The 13,435-nt window shown below is 53.0% G+C and overlaps 2 protein-coding genes across 5 annotated transcripts; one reads left to right on the forward strand and one right to left on the reverse strand.

The window, feature by feature from the left end:
• Nucleotides 1-23: 23 nt before the first annotated feature.
• On the forward strand, nucleotides 24-8,559 carry TULP2 (tubby like protein 2). 3 transcript variants are annotated; one of them, XM_027515194.1, is made up of 13 exons: nucleotides 24-224; nucleotides 465-926; nucleotides 1,375-1,426; nucleotides 1,841-1,967; nucleotides 2,624-2,761; nucleotides 3,007-3,129; nucleotides 3,939-4,060; nucleotides 4,719-5,021; nucleotides 6,602-6,714; nucleotides 7,209-7,323; nucleotides 7,408-7,506; nucleotides 7,742-7,913; nucleotides 8,401-8,559. In XM_027515194.1, the coding sequence occupies exons 2-13, from the start codon at nucleotides 853-855 to the stop codon at nucleotides 8,532-8,534; spliced, it is 1,572 nt and encodes a 523-aa protein (XP_027370995.1). In that variant the 5' UTR covers nucleotides 24-224; nucleotides 465-852; the 3' UTR covers nucleotides 8,535-8,559. The 3 variants fall into 3 exon arrangements, with proteins under 3 accessions (XP_027370995.1, XP_027370996.1, XP_027370997.1); XM_027515195.1 differs by having other exon boundaries at nucleotides 54-601; nucleotides 894-926; nucleotides 8,401-8,556; XM_027515196.1 differs by lacking the exon at nucleotides 4,719-5,021 and having other exon boundaries at nucleotides 54-926.
• A 1,100-nt stretch (nucleotides 8,560-9,659) lies between these two features.
• On the reverse strand, nucleotides 9,660-13,103 carry PPP1R15A (protein phosphatase 1 regulatory subunit 15A). Of its 2 annotated transcripts, XM_027515193.1 has the most exons (4): nucleotides 12,846-13,102; nucleotides 11,140-12,166; nucleotides 10,490-11,016; nucleotides 9,660-10,080 (listed from the first exon to the last, which is right to left on the reverse strand). In XM_027515193.1, the coding sequence occupies exons 2-4, from the start codon at nucleotides 12,155-12,157 to the stop codon at nucleotides 9,736-9,738; spliced, it is 1,890 nt and encodes a 629-aa protein (XP_027370994.1). In that variant the 5' UTR covers nucleotides 12,158-12,166; nucleotides 12,846-13,102; the 3' UTR covers nucleotides 9,660-9,735. The 2 variants fall into 2 exon arrangements, with proteins under 2 accessions (XP_027370994.1, XP_027370993.1); XM_027515192.1 differs by having other exon boundaries at nucleotides 10,490-12,166; nucleotides 12,846-13,103.
• Nucleotides 13,104-13,435: the final 332 nt, after the last annotated feature.

Raw genomic sequence — 13,435 nt, forward strand, 5'->3', positions numbered from 1 at the left:
TACCTTTTGACGCCACATATCCTGCTTTTTAGGAGAAAGAACGGAGACTTTCAAAGAGAACTACAACTCCCTCTCGACCGGGGCAAAATAAGTCTACTTCCGCGGGCATCTTGGCCTCTTTGGCTCATGGAAGTTGTAGTTTTCTCATTTATTTTCTCGCCTGGACGTGGCTGTAAATTACAGATCGATAGTAGCTGGCACAGGTCACATTATAACTTTCTTATGTAAGAGAGAAAAGAGCTTGCGACGAGGCCCCTCGAAGGTCCCTTTAAGGAACACTTGCACGTTCTTCCAATTTAGAACCCCTTTAGTAGGGTTGCCTGGCTGCAGCAGAGGCCAAAGGTCATTGCTTTGTTGGAAGTAGAGCGCGGGGTGGGGTCAGAAGGGAGGGGGATTAGGGCAGGTTCCAAGGGAATCCCCCGTCCTCCCTCTAAGCCCTCTTCTCTCCCCTGCTTACTTCCCAGAGACCCAGAGATTATGTCCCTGGTTTCCAAAGAGAGGGTCAGTTATGTTTAGAAATTGGCCAGACAGGCAAGGAATTGAGGTGTGAATGTGAAAAGTTTCTCCAGGTAGGAGAAGAGGTCTCCAGGATCCCAGGCAGGTGGGTACTGAGGGTCTGGGATCACTGGGGATGGGGTGTTTGGAGTCCAGTCTTGAGTTCTCATGTCTGGGTGAAGGAGAGAGTTAGGTATTGGGAGAAGAGCAAGCTGGACTCCTGGGCTCCTGATAGTGGTGAAAGCTGGAACAGGCTTCAGGGTCCCTAACAAGTATTAGCACTGGAATTTGGGTTGCCTGGGTCCAGGAGAAAATCTCAAGCTTAAGACCAGGTGTTGGAGGGCAGAGCCTATTGGGATGTTGGGTCTGGTTCCTGACTCCTTGTTTTGCTTCTCCAGAATGTCTCGGGAAAGTGATACATGGAAGAAAGAGTAAGTGGGGGAAATGGGATGGGCAAGGGTAGAGATGGAGGGGGCAGCACACCTCCACAGCAGCTGTGGATTATGCCCACACCTGCTCAGCAGCTCTGGTCTCCTAATGAGGTGTGCCTTGCAGGGAGGGGCTGGGGGCTTGGACTTCTGGGTCCTACCTACCTAACCGGAGGGAGCTACAGATGAGGACCCCTGGGTCTGAAAGAGGAAGGGCTGGAGGCTTTGAGTCCTGAGATAGGAGGGGCTTGAGATCTCTGACCCCTGGACTCTAGATAGGCCAGTGCAAGGAGAAAGAACTTAAGCACTGGCGGAGCAGACTCAGGTTCTATCTCTTCTGTGACCTCACAAGTGTTCAGAACCCTAAGTTGGGCAGCGGGAAGAAGGGGAAGGGCTCTTGGGCAACGGGGGTGCCCTGCTTGCTGTCACTATTAGCCTGCACCTCTCTCAGGGCCCTGGGAGATGAGCTAGCCGCTATGAGACTGCAGAAGCTGGAACAGCAGGTACTGTGCCCAGGAATCCTGCCAACCCTCCCCTTCTATCTTCCATACCCCCTCAGGAGTCCCACCCCCAGGACTTGCTCTGGGAGTGGTCCTCGTTGTGTCTCTCGGAGTCTCAAGTTTTGCAATTGGGAAACGAGAAAACAGAAATTCGGAATCCTCAGGAAGCAAATCTTGGTGACGAGACTCTGAAATTTCTAAGGAACAAGAGTTCTGGGTCCTTAGGACTTCTAGGTCCTTCGGGAGGAGGGGCCTGGATGCCAGGACTCAGGGTTCTATGGAAGGAGTTGCTGAGAGACTGAAGGCCTGGAACTCTCCCACCTATGCAAGGACTCCCCTTGCCCCAGGTCCCCTTTCACCCCAGTCTTCCGGTTCGGTTCCTAGACCCCCCACCCCACCTCTTTCCCGCTCCCGCAGTGGCGTCTGTTTGAGAAGAAGCAGCGACGGAAGCGCCAAGAGCCCCTCATGGTTCAGGCCAATCCTGACGCTTCAGTGCGGCCGCGGAGACCGAGGCGGCGGGAGGAACGCTTCTCGGCTGACAGCGGTGAGGAAAGGTGCCCGGAGTCCGGCAGGAGCACAGGCTGGAGGGAGGGGCCTGTGGGTGTGTGATGGCGGGTGGAGCTACAGGGCCTAGAGGGGAGGGGCCTAGTGGAGCTCGTGGAGGGTGGGGGCGCTTTGATAGAGCGCGGGGGCGGGGCCTGTGAGAGTTCGGGGACGTGGCCAGAGAGATCGAGAGTGCAGGGTATGGTGCAAGTAGAGGTGGGCCCCGAAAGAGATCTGTGATTCGGCTAGGGTGGAGCCTGGGAGAGCCGGGGACCGCCCAGAGAGTGCGGGGACGGGGTCTAAGGAGTCGTGGAACTCGTGGGCTTGGGAGAGTTGGGGGAGGTGCCTGGAAAAGCGCCGGGACGCAGCTCCTAAGAAACTGGAGGGCTGAAGTAGGCAAAGCCCCGGGGCCAGGCCTGGGTGATTGAAAGCCCATTTACTGGAGAGCCCGCGTGGGACTGTTTACACACGGAATCGCGACAGTTTAGTGGTAGGACTGTGCTTCTTTGAGACTTGAGGTTCGGGTTCTGAGTGGGTCTCAGGGGTTTGGGTAGTCAATCAGGGACGAGGTTTGGGAGACCAGCGAGGAGGCGGATCTTCTCAGAGGACCAGGATTTTATGCTTCGTGTTAATGGGCCTCGCCACACCTTCTCCCAGGCCCCAGGAACCCTTTCCTTCAGGAGAATGTGCCAGAAGCGCATTTGTGCCCTGGATCCCACGGTATCCTGGGCACCGTGAGCTGCGGTGGAGATGGCAGTGGCGAGCGTGACCCTCTGTTACCGCCGACAGAAGCAGGTAATCTCAAATCCTTGGGCAGTTGATACCCCAGAACTCCACTCCCCCTAGAACCCAGAAGTCTAGAACCACTCAGTCCTTGATGTCTCCAAAGGACCCCCGCGGGCCCGGATATGCTTCACCGCCAGGAGTCCAGGTCATGAAACTTCTCCTCCAATACTCAGGAATCTGCATCTCCAGCCCTCTTCCTTCCCTGGTATTCAAAAATCCCAGTCTCCAGTTCTCCTCCCTTTCTTGACTACCAGGCAGTTCTGATCTGGAGCTGGAGGAAGTCTCCGTGGAGGATGTTCCTGCCTCGCCACCTCCTTGTGAAGAGCCTCCGGGGACTCTTTTGCAGCGCAAAGGCTGGCCAGCCCGCCAACGATCTGGTAATTTCTGTGACACTGGGTGAAATCTGGTGCCCTGGTCCATTTGGCACTTCCTCCCCCTTTTTTTTTGTAATAGCTCTGTTGAGATGTATTTCACATATTATACAAATTCACTCATTTAAAATTTTACAATTCCATGGTTTTCAGTGTATTTACTGAGATGTGCAACACACACCACAATGAATTCTAGACTATTATCATTACCCACAAAAGAAAACGCTATACATTTTATCAGTCACTGCCCCATCCCCCATTTCTCCCAGACCTAATAACTACTAACTTAATTTCTGTTTAGACATTTCATGTATAGAATAATACAGTATATAATTTCTTGTGATTGGCTTCTTTGGCTTAGCATGTTTTCAATGTTCATCTATTTTATAGCATTATCAGTATTTCATTCCTTTTTCTTAATACTATTCAATGGTAGGGAGATTTCCTTTTATTCTCATGACTTGACCAGTGATTTCAATAACAGGACTCTGGGTTATAACCCCAAATTTGCTCCCTCCTCCCATTTTAGTTCCCCAGTCTCTCGGATGCTCTCTCTGGGACAAAGGAAAGAGAGGACTTTAACCCCTCCCTGTCCTTAGATCCAGGGCAGTCACAGACTTCTCAACTTGTATAGACTCCTGTGCACATAGAGGAGGAGAAGAATCTGGCAAGTGAGATTGATGATAAATAAGTAGGAGTCGGAAACCTAGGAGTTCTGAGCTTCTCCAGCTAGCACTGATGACCTTGTCCCAGTGAGCTCTTGGGTCCCAGGTGTCCTGAGCTCAGTCTTTTCAGGGCTTTTTTCTACCCCTTAGGCGCCAGTGCTGAGGACAAGAGCGAATTACAGAATGTTGGAATTGAATACGAAGTGCCCAGTGCCAGATCAAGCCCTGGAATGGATGGTGACAGTGGCCTTGGAGACTTGGCCTCCAACAAGGTGGGAGGTGGCACAGCCAATAAGGATATAGGAGGAAGAGGGCTAGTCTCAGGCTCGCGGGGCGCTAAAATTCTGCAGTCTAATCAAGGGCCCTTTTTACTGGTGGGTGGAACCTGTTATGTTTGGGCTAGCAGAAGTTCTTTGTGTGCAGCATTTATTTTCAACCTAGAGGATCGGAATTGATGTGAGCATATACCTTAAAACCCAGCCCACCAAAAGGCAGTGAGCTTTGGAGAGGGTGAAATAGTGATAGGAAAGGGCCAGATGGCACTCATTTTGGTATGAATGAAAGCGAGATAGTTTCAGTCGAGAAAATCTGGGCGGTGTTATATGTTAATATATAGACCAGGTGAACACGGGTATTAAAGGAATGGGCAGTACTTTCAAGAGAATTCTCCAATTGGTAGGTGAAATGGGTGTGGCTAATGTTACTGGCCAATCAACAAATGAAGCGATCTTGGGGTTTGAGCTTGGGAATTGAACGTACTGGCCAATCAGCAGGCGGCTGAAATATTTGACCAATAGACAGAAACTTGGTCGAGAGACAGAGCTGGGATGGCCAATCATCAGTTGGCAAAGCAGGGAGCCGGGGAGGGTGAGCGGGCTGAGGAGGGCGAGTCTCAGCTGTCTCTCAACTTGAATTTGGTGCGTGGGCCAGGGCGAAGACCTCGAAGAGAAGAAAGAGGAGCCGGAGTTTACCATGAGGAAATCCCCAGGGACAGCCGACGAAGTGGTGTCCGAGGGCGCGCGCGGCGCGGGCAGCGGCGATGTGGGGAACTCGCCCCGCACGCCTCCCTGCGCCCCAGGCCCTCGGCTGGGCGAGGACATGAGAGCATATGTGCTGCGGCCAGCGATGCGCGGTCGCACGGTGCAATGTCGCATCAGCCGCGACAAGCGCGGGGTAGACAAGGGCATGTTCCCGTTCTACTATCTCTACCTGGAGGCGGCCGACGGCCTAAAGGTGTGGTCTGGCAGCTTGGAAACAAGTCCCACCTCGCAGGGTCTGAGTGAGGTCAAGACTTAGGCGAATCGAAGCCTAGCTCTTCATTGAACTAGGACTAATCAGCTCCAACGCCAGGCCCTGCCCTTCAGAAAACTGGGCTCCTTTATTCTCAGAGCCCAGTGGCATAGGCCCTCTCCATCCCATAACCCAGGCTTGTCCACTTTCGAATTGAGCTGGCCTTTATCACAGCTAGGCCACGCCCCCTCAGAGTCCCAAACCCCACCCCTTACAGACCCTCCAGGTATTGGCCACCTTTTGTTGGGGCTTCCCTGGTAGCTCAGCTGGTAAAGAATCTGCCTGCAATGCAGGAGACCCCGGTTGGATTCCTGGGTCGGGAAGATCCCCTGGAGAAGGGAACGGGTATTCTGGCCTGGAGAATTCCATGAACTGTATGGTCCATGGGGTTGAAAAGAGTTGGACACGGCTGAGCGACTTTCACTTCTCACTTGGTCCAAATCTAGGCCCTAGTCCCCCCCAATCCTGAGACAGGTCCCGGCCCCTCCCAGGAGCTAAGCTTTTCCCTTCGTGGATTTTCCACTGATAGCCAAGCTACGCCCCTTTGAGTCAGGTCATTTCTCTCACGTGTGACCGCCTCTCAATTATTCATTCTCCCCCAGAAAGAGGCTTTTCCCCTACTCAGTGCCAGACAGGGTTTTCACAGATGAAACACTGAAGTCCTGCTGTAATGTTCCAAATGAGGCCCGTCCCTATTCTAAAGCCAGGCCCTGCCTGCCAGGCAAGTTCACCCCCTGCCTTGGCTTTCCCTCAGCTCTGGGCCCAATATCCGAAGGATTAGGGGGAGATATTAAGATGTGAAATGAAACTCCCCTTTCGGGACCCAGCTGACACCCTGCATCTACCAGCAAGCCTCAGTTCAGTTGTTCAGTCATTTTCGACTCTGTGACCCCATGGAGTGCAGCACGGCAGACTTCCCTGTCCATCACCAACTCCCAGAGCTTACTCAAACTCATGTCCATGAGTCATGATGCATCCAACCATCTCATCCTCTGTCATCCCCTTCTCCTGCCTTCAGTCTTTCTGAGCATCCAGGGTCTTTTCCAATGAAGAAGACCTTTGCATTAGGTGGTCAAAGTATCGGAGTTTCAGCTTCAGTTATCAGTCCTTTCAATGAATATTCAGGACTGATTCCCTTTCCTTTCCAGCAAGCCTTAGGACACTTACTGCTCCATTACCCTTTCCTCTGTCTTGGGACATGGTATTTCCTTGTTTTTGAACCCCTGTGTGCACGCTAAGTCACTTCAGTCCTTTTCAACTCTGTGACCCTATGGACAGTAGCCCACCAGGGTCCTCTGTCCATGGGATTCTCCAGGCAAGAATATTGGAGTGGGTTACCATACCTCCTCCAGGGGATCTTCCTGACCCAGGGATTGAACCCTCATCTCTAAGGTCTCCTGCACTGGCAGGTCGCTTCTTTACCACTAGCACCACCGTCACCAGGGAAGCCCCAGTCTTTTGGACCCCTAGCTCTAGCCAAATATCAGAAGTCGATTCTAATGGGCTATTTATCACATCCACAGCACTTCCTTCTGGCGGGGCGCAAGAGAAAAAGGAGCAAAACCTCTAATTACCTCATCTCCTTGGACCCTACAGACCTGTCTCGGGATGGGGACAATTTTGTGGGCAAAGTCAGGTGGGCAGAGTTCTGATGTGTGTGCTAAACAGGTGGCAAGGGGTGGGAGGAAGGGGACAATTGAACTACACTTCCCAGCAGTCCAAGGGTACAAGTTCCACCTGTTCTAGAACTTTTTCTCGTAGGGACTGATGGGTTATGTAGTCCTTCAAGTTTTAACTCCAGGGTGGTTGGGAATAGAACTGAAGACTTCAGAGGCAAGGCTGGCATTAAAGACATTTGACTTCTTGAGCAGCAGGGAGCTGGGACTTCTAAGTTCCTGTGACAGAAGAGGGCTCGTGTATGTGAGTTCTGTCTTAGAGGAAGAGCGTTGCTAAAGGCCCAAGGCAGGAGCCTAAAAATCCTTCTCCCCAGAGGAAGAGAGGGACCTGGGACTGGTAGATGGAACAAGAGTCTTATGTAGAGGATGGATCAAAAGACTTGATGAGATGACATGGGAAAGCAAAACAGAAATAATTATTGTTTTTATTCTGACCATTTCCCTCCTGGAGCAGATCTAATGTCTTGGGCACCAAGTTCAGCATCTTCGACAATGGGGTGAATCCGGAAAGGAAACATTTTTTTCCGGAGACAGCTCGGATCAGGGAGGAGCTGGGGGCTGTATGTTATGTGAGTGTCCGGGGGGATGAGAGAGAGGAGTAGAACGGTGGGGAGGGAGAAAGAAGCAGGCCAAATAGAGCATACCACCCTCAGGAGACCAACGTCTTGGGATTCCGAGGGCCCCGGAAAATGAATGTTATTATTCCGGAAATCAACGCCCAGAACCAGAGAATCTGTGTCCAGCCACAAAATGTGAGTCCACCAAACTTGAGAATCTCTGGGTCAGTGGAGGAGGAAGGTCTAGGGGACCGGCCACAGGTGCTAAGAGGAGAGGGGGCCGATGGGTTGCATAAGGTCACATAAGCCTGGAGGATTTTGTCAGACTTAAATGTCTTAGGAAGGGAAAACTAGGGACTCAAAATTCTGCGTTCAGAAGAAAAAAGCTGGTTGGTAGTTGGCTAACCACGCCTCCTACTTTACCCTTAAGGAACAAGAATCGCTACTGAGTCGTCTCCAACGGGGGGCCAGCCAGGGCCTGGTCCTGCTGCAAAATAAAGCCCCATCGTGGAACGATGAGAGCGGCGCCTACGTGCTCAATTTTCATGGTCGGGTCACACGGGCCTCGGTCAAGAACTTCCAGATCGTTCATCCGGATGACCGTGAGCTCCTAGGAAACGGTTTACCTTGGCAAGGGGGCAGGAGGAAAAGTACTTCTCCCATTAGCACTTGAGCGTTTTTGCAGGGAGGGCCGACTCCACGCTATTGCAAAGCCTATGGGGAAGTGTAGTGTACATGGCTGAAAGTGAAGTCGCTCAGTCGTGTCCGACTCTTTGCGACCCCATGGACTGTAGCCCACCCGGTTCCTCTGTCCTTGGGATTTCCCAGGCAAGAATACTGGAGTGGGTTGCCATTTCCTTCTCCAGGGGATTTTCCCGACCCAGGGATCGAACCTGGGTCTCCGGCATTGCGGGCAGACGCTTTACCGTCTGAGCCACCAGGGAACTCGGCTGAGGGCCCTGTAAACACACTTCCGGGATTCTGGGCGGAATAAGGGCGCCGCACAGCCTCTCGGGAGTCGTAGTTCTCGCGGCTCAGAGGCCCGCGGCAGGGAAATAACACACCCTCAGTTCCTGACTTCCTCTTCAGCGGACTACCTCGTGCTCCAGTTTGGTCGTGTAGCCCCAGACACGTTCACCATGGACTTCCGCTTCCCACTTTGCCCGCTCCAAGCCTTTGCCATCTGCTTGTCCAGTTTCGATGGGAAGCTGGCATGTGAGTAAATTCAATAAACAACTCTCATCAGCGTCTGTGCCTGCTCATTTAAAGGAAGGGCCTCAGCATGCCTTTTTTTTACATGAGTTTACTAATAACCAATACTTACTAGATGGCGCCTGGGCGCCCCGTTCTGTGCTCTAGGGAGTGGGCTTATGGGCAACACTTGCTCTCCTGAAATCATAGTCTGATCATGGGGGATGGGTCTTAACAAAAATTCAAAATGCTCGCCTGCTATAAAGGAGGAAAATATAAGGTGGCTGGGTCAGAGCAAGGCATCTCTAAAATATATATACTTTTATGGTATATCTGAATAACCACAAGGAGCTAGCTGAGCCAGAGAGGTCAGGGACGAGCTACATAAGGCAGCGGCTCATACAAAGGTGGAAGGGGGATTAGTGGTTTTCGGAAAGGGTGGTGTAGCATCAGCTTGCTGGGGAACCAGTGGGGAGGCGCAGGGTATGAGGCTGGACCGGGTGCAGGACATTTGGAGCACTCTTGTTTGAACTGCTGAGAAGAGTTTTTGAAGTTGGCGCAATAAGTAGGATGGGTAATTGACATGCATGTGTGGATGAAAGAATAATTACAGTAATAGCCAACACTGAACAGGTTAACAAACATTGTTTTAATTATGACTTATTTTGGGATCTTACAAGCTCTTAAGGTATGTGCAGTTGTTAGCCGCATTTTACAGATAAGGAAACAGTTTATGGACATAGGATTTATAAATGTGAAATCAGGTACATTTATAAGTTTAAAAGTCTTGGGGAACTCACTACATCTGCCAGTAGGGAGGATAAGTCTTTGTATTTAAGGAGCACACAGAAAACTGGAGCTTAACCCTTTTTTAGGAATTAGTGAGTTCAGCTCCCAGACCCTTTGGGGATATAACTGTCCTAGGTTTAATAAAATGTAGGCAGAAGCCAAAAAAAAAAAAACAAAAAAAGAAACCCGACAAAACCCACCAGTCCTTAGTTCAAAGAAGCCTCAGGATGGGAAGAGGCAGATTTAAGGGATGATGGGAAATGTAGTTTATCTTCCATGAAAGTGCTGGCCTTTATGTATTCCCCTAACCGTCCTGGGGACTCAGGAGTAGTGAATGCTGTCAGTTCAGACACACACGGAGACGCTACTTACTACAAAAAGCTTTATTTATTATATAAACCTACATTCAAATAAATAAATAGTTAACACAAAAACTACTTCACATTAGCCACGCCTCCCACTGAGGTCTAGGCTAGGAGACACACAGGGAGGGGAGGGAGAGGCCAGAGCGTGGCTCAAGGGCGTGGCCTGGATGGGGGTCATCGGTGAGGTCTGGGTAGGGGCAGGGACAGTGGCCAGGGAAGTGGGAGGGTTCCCGAGACGTGCCCAGGCCCTGGCCCGGGCAGCAGGGGTGAGGTAGGGACCCAGCTCCTCTTGGACCTGGGCGATGCGTCGGGCGAAGCGGCTTCGATCCCGGGCAAACTGCTCCCAGGGGCCTCTGCGGGCGGCCTGAGCCGGTCCTGCCCAGACAACCAGGGGATGGATGGAGACCTTCTCAGAGAAGCGCACCTGGAGATGGACGGGCACAGACACGGGGAGACACACACACACAAGATCCAGAGGGCCGCAGGTGGGGAGAAAGAGAAACAACAACAACAAAAATGAGTTGCGCAACAATGCTTGTCATCTGGCTTGTTATCTTGCCTGCCAAGTGATTCCCCAGCTGACTCACTGAAGGTAGAGGTGGGGCCCTGGGGTTGACATGAGCTCAGAGGCTCCTTCCTCCCACAGGGGCCAGCCTCTTGCAAAGGATTGCATTAACGTGAACACAGCCCTCCCAATGGAGCTCACATGCAACCCTCTGCAAGTTGGGGGAGCCAGGAGTCGGGGCCTCCAGTCCTTTGGTCCCCAGGCCCAGGAGTGCCAGCTCCCAGCCCTCTCCTCCCTAACCTCAAGAATCTAAGTTCTCAGTACCCACCTTTCTGGTCTTCAGGAGACGTTCAAGGTCCTGATGCCTGGTGGGGGTTTGTGCAGACTTGAGCCGTCTTTGCAGTCGGAGGGGCAACCGAGGAGGATCCCAGGGAGGTGGGGGCTTCTCTCCAGGTAGATAGATGGCCACTCGGAAGGGGCAGGACTCAGCTTCTCCCCACTTCTCAGCAGCTTCTCCTCCGTCTGTTTTCTCTCCAGGCTGATAAATCTGGTCCCTGAGGAGGGCACTCTGGGTCTGAAGGGAGGGGCTGGGCCCCAAGTCAGCTGCTCCTGATTCATTATCTTCGTCCTCATACTCATCTTCTTCCTCCGTGTCTTCTCCTGGTCGATACACCCAGGCGCTCAGGAAGGCACTGGGGGGTGGGGTGGCAGAGGAGACCTCGGCTTCTCCCTCATCTTCAGTTGCTTCTGAATCACAGTCCTCCTCTTCCTCTGTGTCTCCTGGTTGATACACCCAGGCACTCAGGAAGGCACTTGTCGGTGGGGTGGCAGAGGAGACCTCGGCTTCTCCCTCATCTTCAGTTGCTTCTGAATCACAGTCCTCCTCTTCCTCCGTGTCTTCTCCTGGTCGATACACCCAGGCACTCAGGAAGGCACTGGGGGGTGGGGTGGCAGAGGAGACCTCGGCTTCTCCCTCATCTTCAGTTGCTTCTGAATCACAGTCCTCCTCCTCTTCATCCTCCTCCTCCGTGTCTTCTGGTTGATACACCCAGTCGCTCAGGAAGGCACTTGTGAGTGGGACGGAAGAGGAAGCCCCCATTTCCTCTGAATCACGGTCCTCCTCCTCCTCTGTGATCGCACTGGATGGATGCTGCCAGGTCCTGAGAGAGGGCCTCTGGGCTAGACTTGTGAAGTGTGGCCCTGGGTCAGCATCTCCTTTCTCAGCCTGTTTGTCCTTCTCCTCCTCCTCAGACTCCTTTCCCGAACAACATTCCCAGGCCCTGAGGTGGGAGCCTACAGATGAGGGGGACATGGAGGTCTTCGTGGCTGCTTCAGTCTGTGTTCTTTCTTCTGTGGCTCCATTCACCGGGCGGCACACCCTAACAGCTTCTCCATTCTCTTCCTCCTCTTCTTCCTCCTCCCCTGGGCAACACTCCCAGTGTGACAGAGGAAAAGAGAACGCGGTCACTTCGTTACCTCCACCTCCAGTAACGGCTTCTTCCTTCGATTCCTCCTCCCCAGGAAGGTCTGGCAGAGATCTTATCAGAAGGCTGAGGGGCAGGGGAGCAGGCTGGCCATCCATAAATTCTTTCTGCTCTCTAGGGACACCAGTTGCTTCTTCCCCACCGTACTTTTCATCATCATCATCTGAAAGTCCCCAGGCTTCGGGAAGAGAATGCTTGGCTTCCAGGTTGGGGCAGGCCCCCGGGGAGGCTTCTCGGTCCTCCTCAGCCGCTCCACTGTCTTTGGTCTCCTCTTGAGGGTGCCTGCCCCAGAGGGCATGGTAGGTGGCCAGAGAAGCCTTTGCTTCATCCTCCAGGCCAGCTCCTCCCTGATCTGCTTCGGTTACTGCTTCCACTAGCCAGGGCTCTGGAGGTCCTGGGGCCCTCAGGAGGCTCCAGGCCCGGCTGAGAAGGCCCATCAGTGGGGACAGGAGGAAGAGGGGGTGGGTACCTCTCCAGGGGGCAGGCTGATGGGGCATTTGGCCTGGAGCCATCTGTCTGGGCTGGGGAAAGGGGAGGAAAAAAAAAAGGGGTCAAGTTTAGAAGCCATTTAGGGAATAGCATCAGAGGATGATGACCTTGAGTCATCGCAAATAGCAACACAAATAGCAACGTAAGAGTTCCTGCCTCACATTCTTTTCTGATCCCAGCCACTCCCATCTCTGACCTTTGTTTCCCCACCTCTTCTTTCAAAACCCAGGAGTTCCTAGTTCTCTCCTTCCCTTAGTCCAACAAGCTCCCAGCCCCATCTGCTCTCAAACCCGTAAGTCCTGGTCCCAGGAAGCCAAAACTCAGGTCCTCTACTTGCTTCTCTTGGGAACAAAGTCCTAGTCCTTGCTTCTCTCAACTCCCGAGGACTGACAAATCAGCTCCCATCACCCACCCCCGCCTTGGAAACTCAAAAATTCCGGTCCCTAGATAGTTACTTTTCTGGGGACCCAAGAGTCTGGCTCCCAGACCCCTCCTCCGTCTGCCTCAAGACTCTCAAGTTCCCAATTCTTTCTGCTTCCTAAGTCGGAGCCCTGGGGTTCCTCCCACCCCTCCAGAACCCCTCAGGTTCCCAGGCCTTCCTTAGTACCCACCGGAATTGAGAAGTCTGACCTCCCGCCTTCTAACTGGCCAGGAGTCCGGTCCCAGCCCCCAACCCCTGGGAACCTAGGTGTTCCGATTCCCTCAACTCACCAGCTCTGGACTGCGCGTCAACCCGGAGGCAGGAGCGCCGGCTGAGGTTGCCACAAGTGATCGCAGGTTCGGACGGCTCGGGAGATCAGCGCGTTCATCTCGCCCTCCGGCGTCGGGCTCGAGGACTCAAGTTGTCACCGGCTGCTGCAAGCGCTGTCGCGACAAAGAGGCATACGATCGTCCAGGGAAACATACAAATACATCCAGGCCGGAAACTTCATGAAGAGGTGACGCCACCCTCAGCGTTTTTATGGACCAAGGCAGCCGGACGTGCTGACGTCAAAGGGGAGGCGGGGTTTCGAAACGTAAACGTGAGGGAAGGGAACGGAAAACAAGGTTGGACTTCTCGCGGAGATTCCGGGCTTTGTGACATCACGCGGCGGCGGTGTTTCCAAGCGTGGCCACGCCCCAAGGGAGCGAGCTGTCACTCAAGCGCGTGAACTGCTCAAGCAGAATGCGAGCTCGTTTAACCCTTGTTCCAGGCAAATGCCTCGCCTCTCTAATTTAAAACCAGGCCCCGCTACCTGGTGTGGGAGAGTATTATTGTTCCCATATCACAGATGGGGAAACTGAGGCTTGGGAATGAAATC

Source organism: Bos indicus x Bos taurus, chromosome 18 (assembly GCF_003369695.1).
Source record: "Bos indicus x Bos taurus breed Angus x Brahman F1 hybrid chromosome 18, Bos_hybrid_MaternalHap_v2.0, whole genome shotgun sequence".
NCBI lineage: Eukaryota > Metazoa > Chordata > Mammalia > Artiodactyla > Bovidae > Bos > Bos indicus x Bos taurus.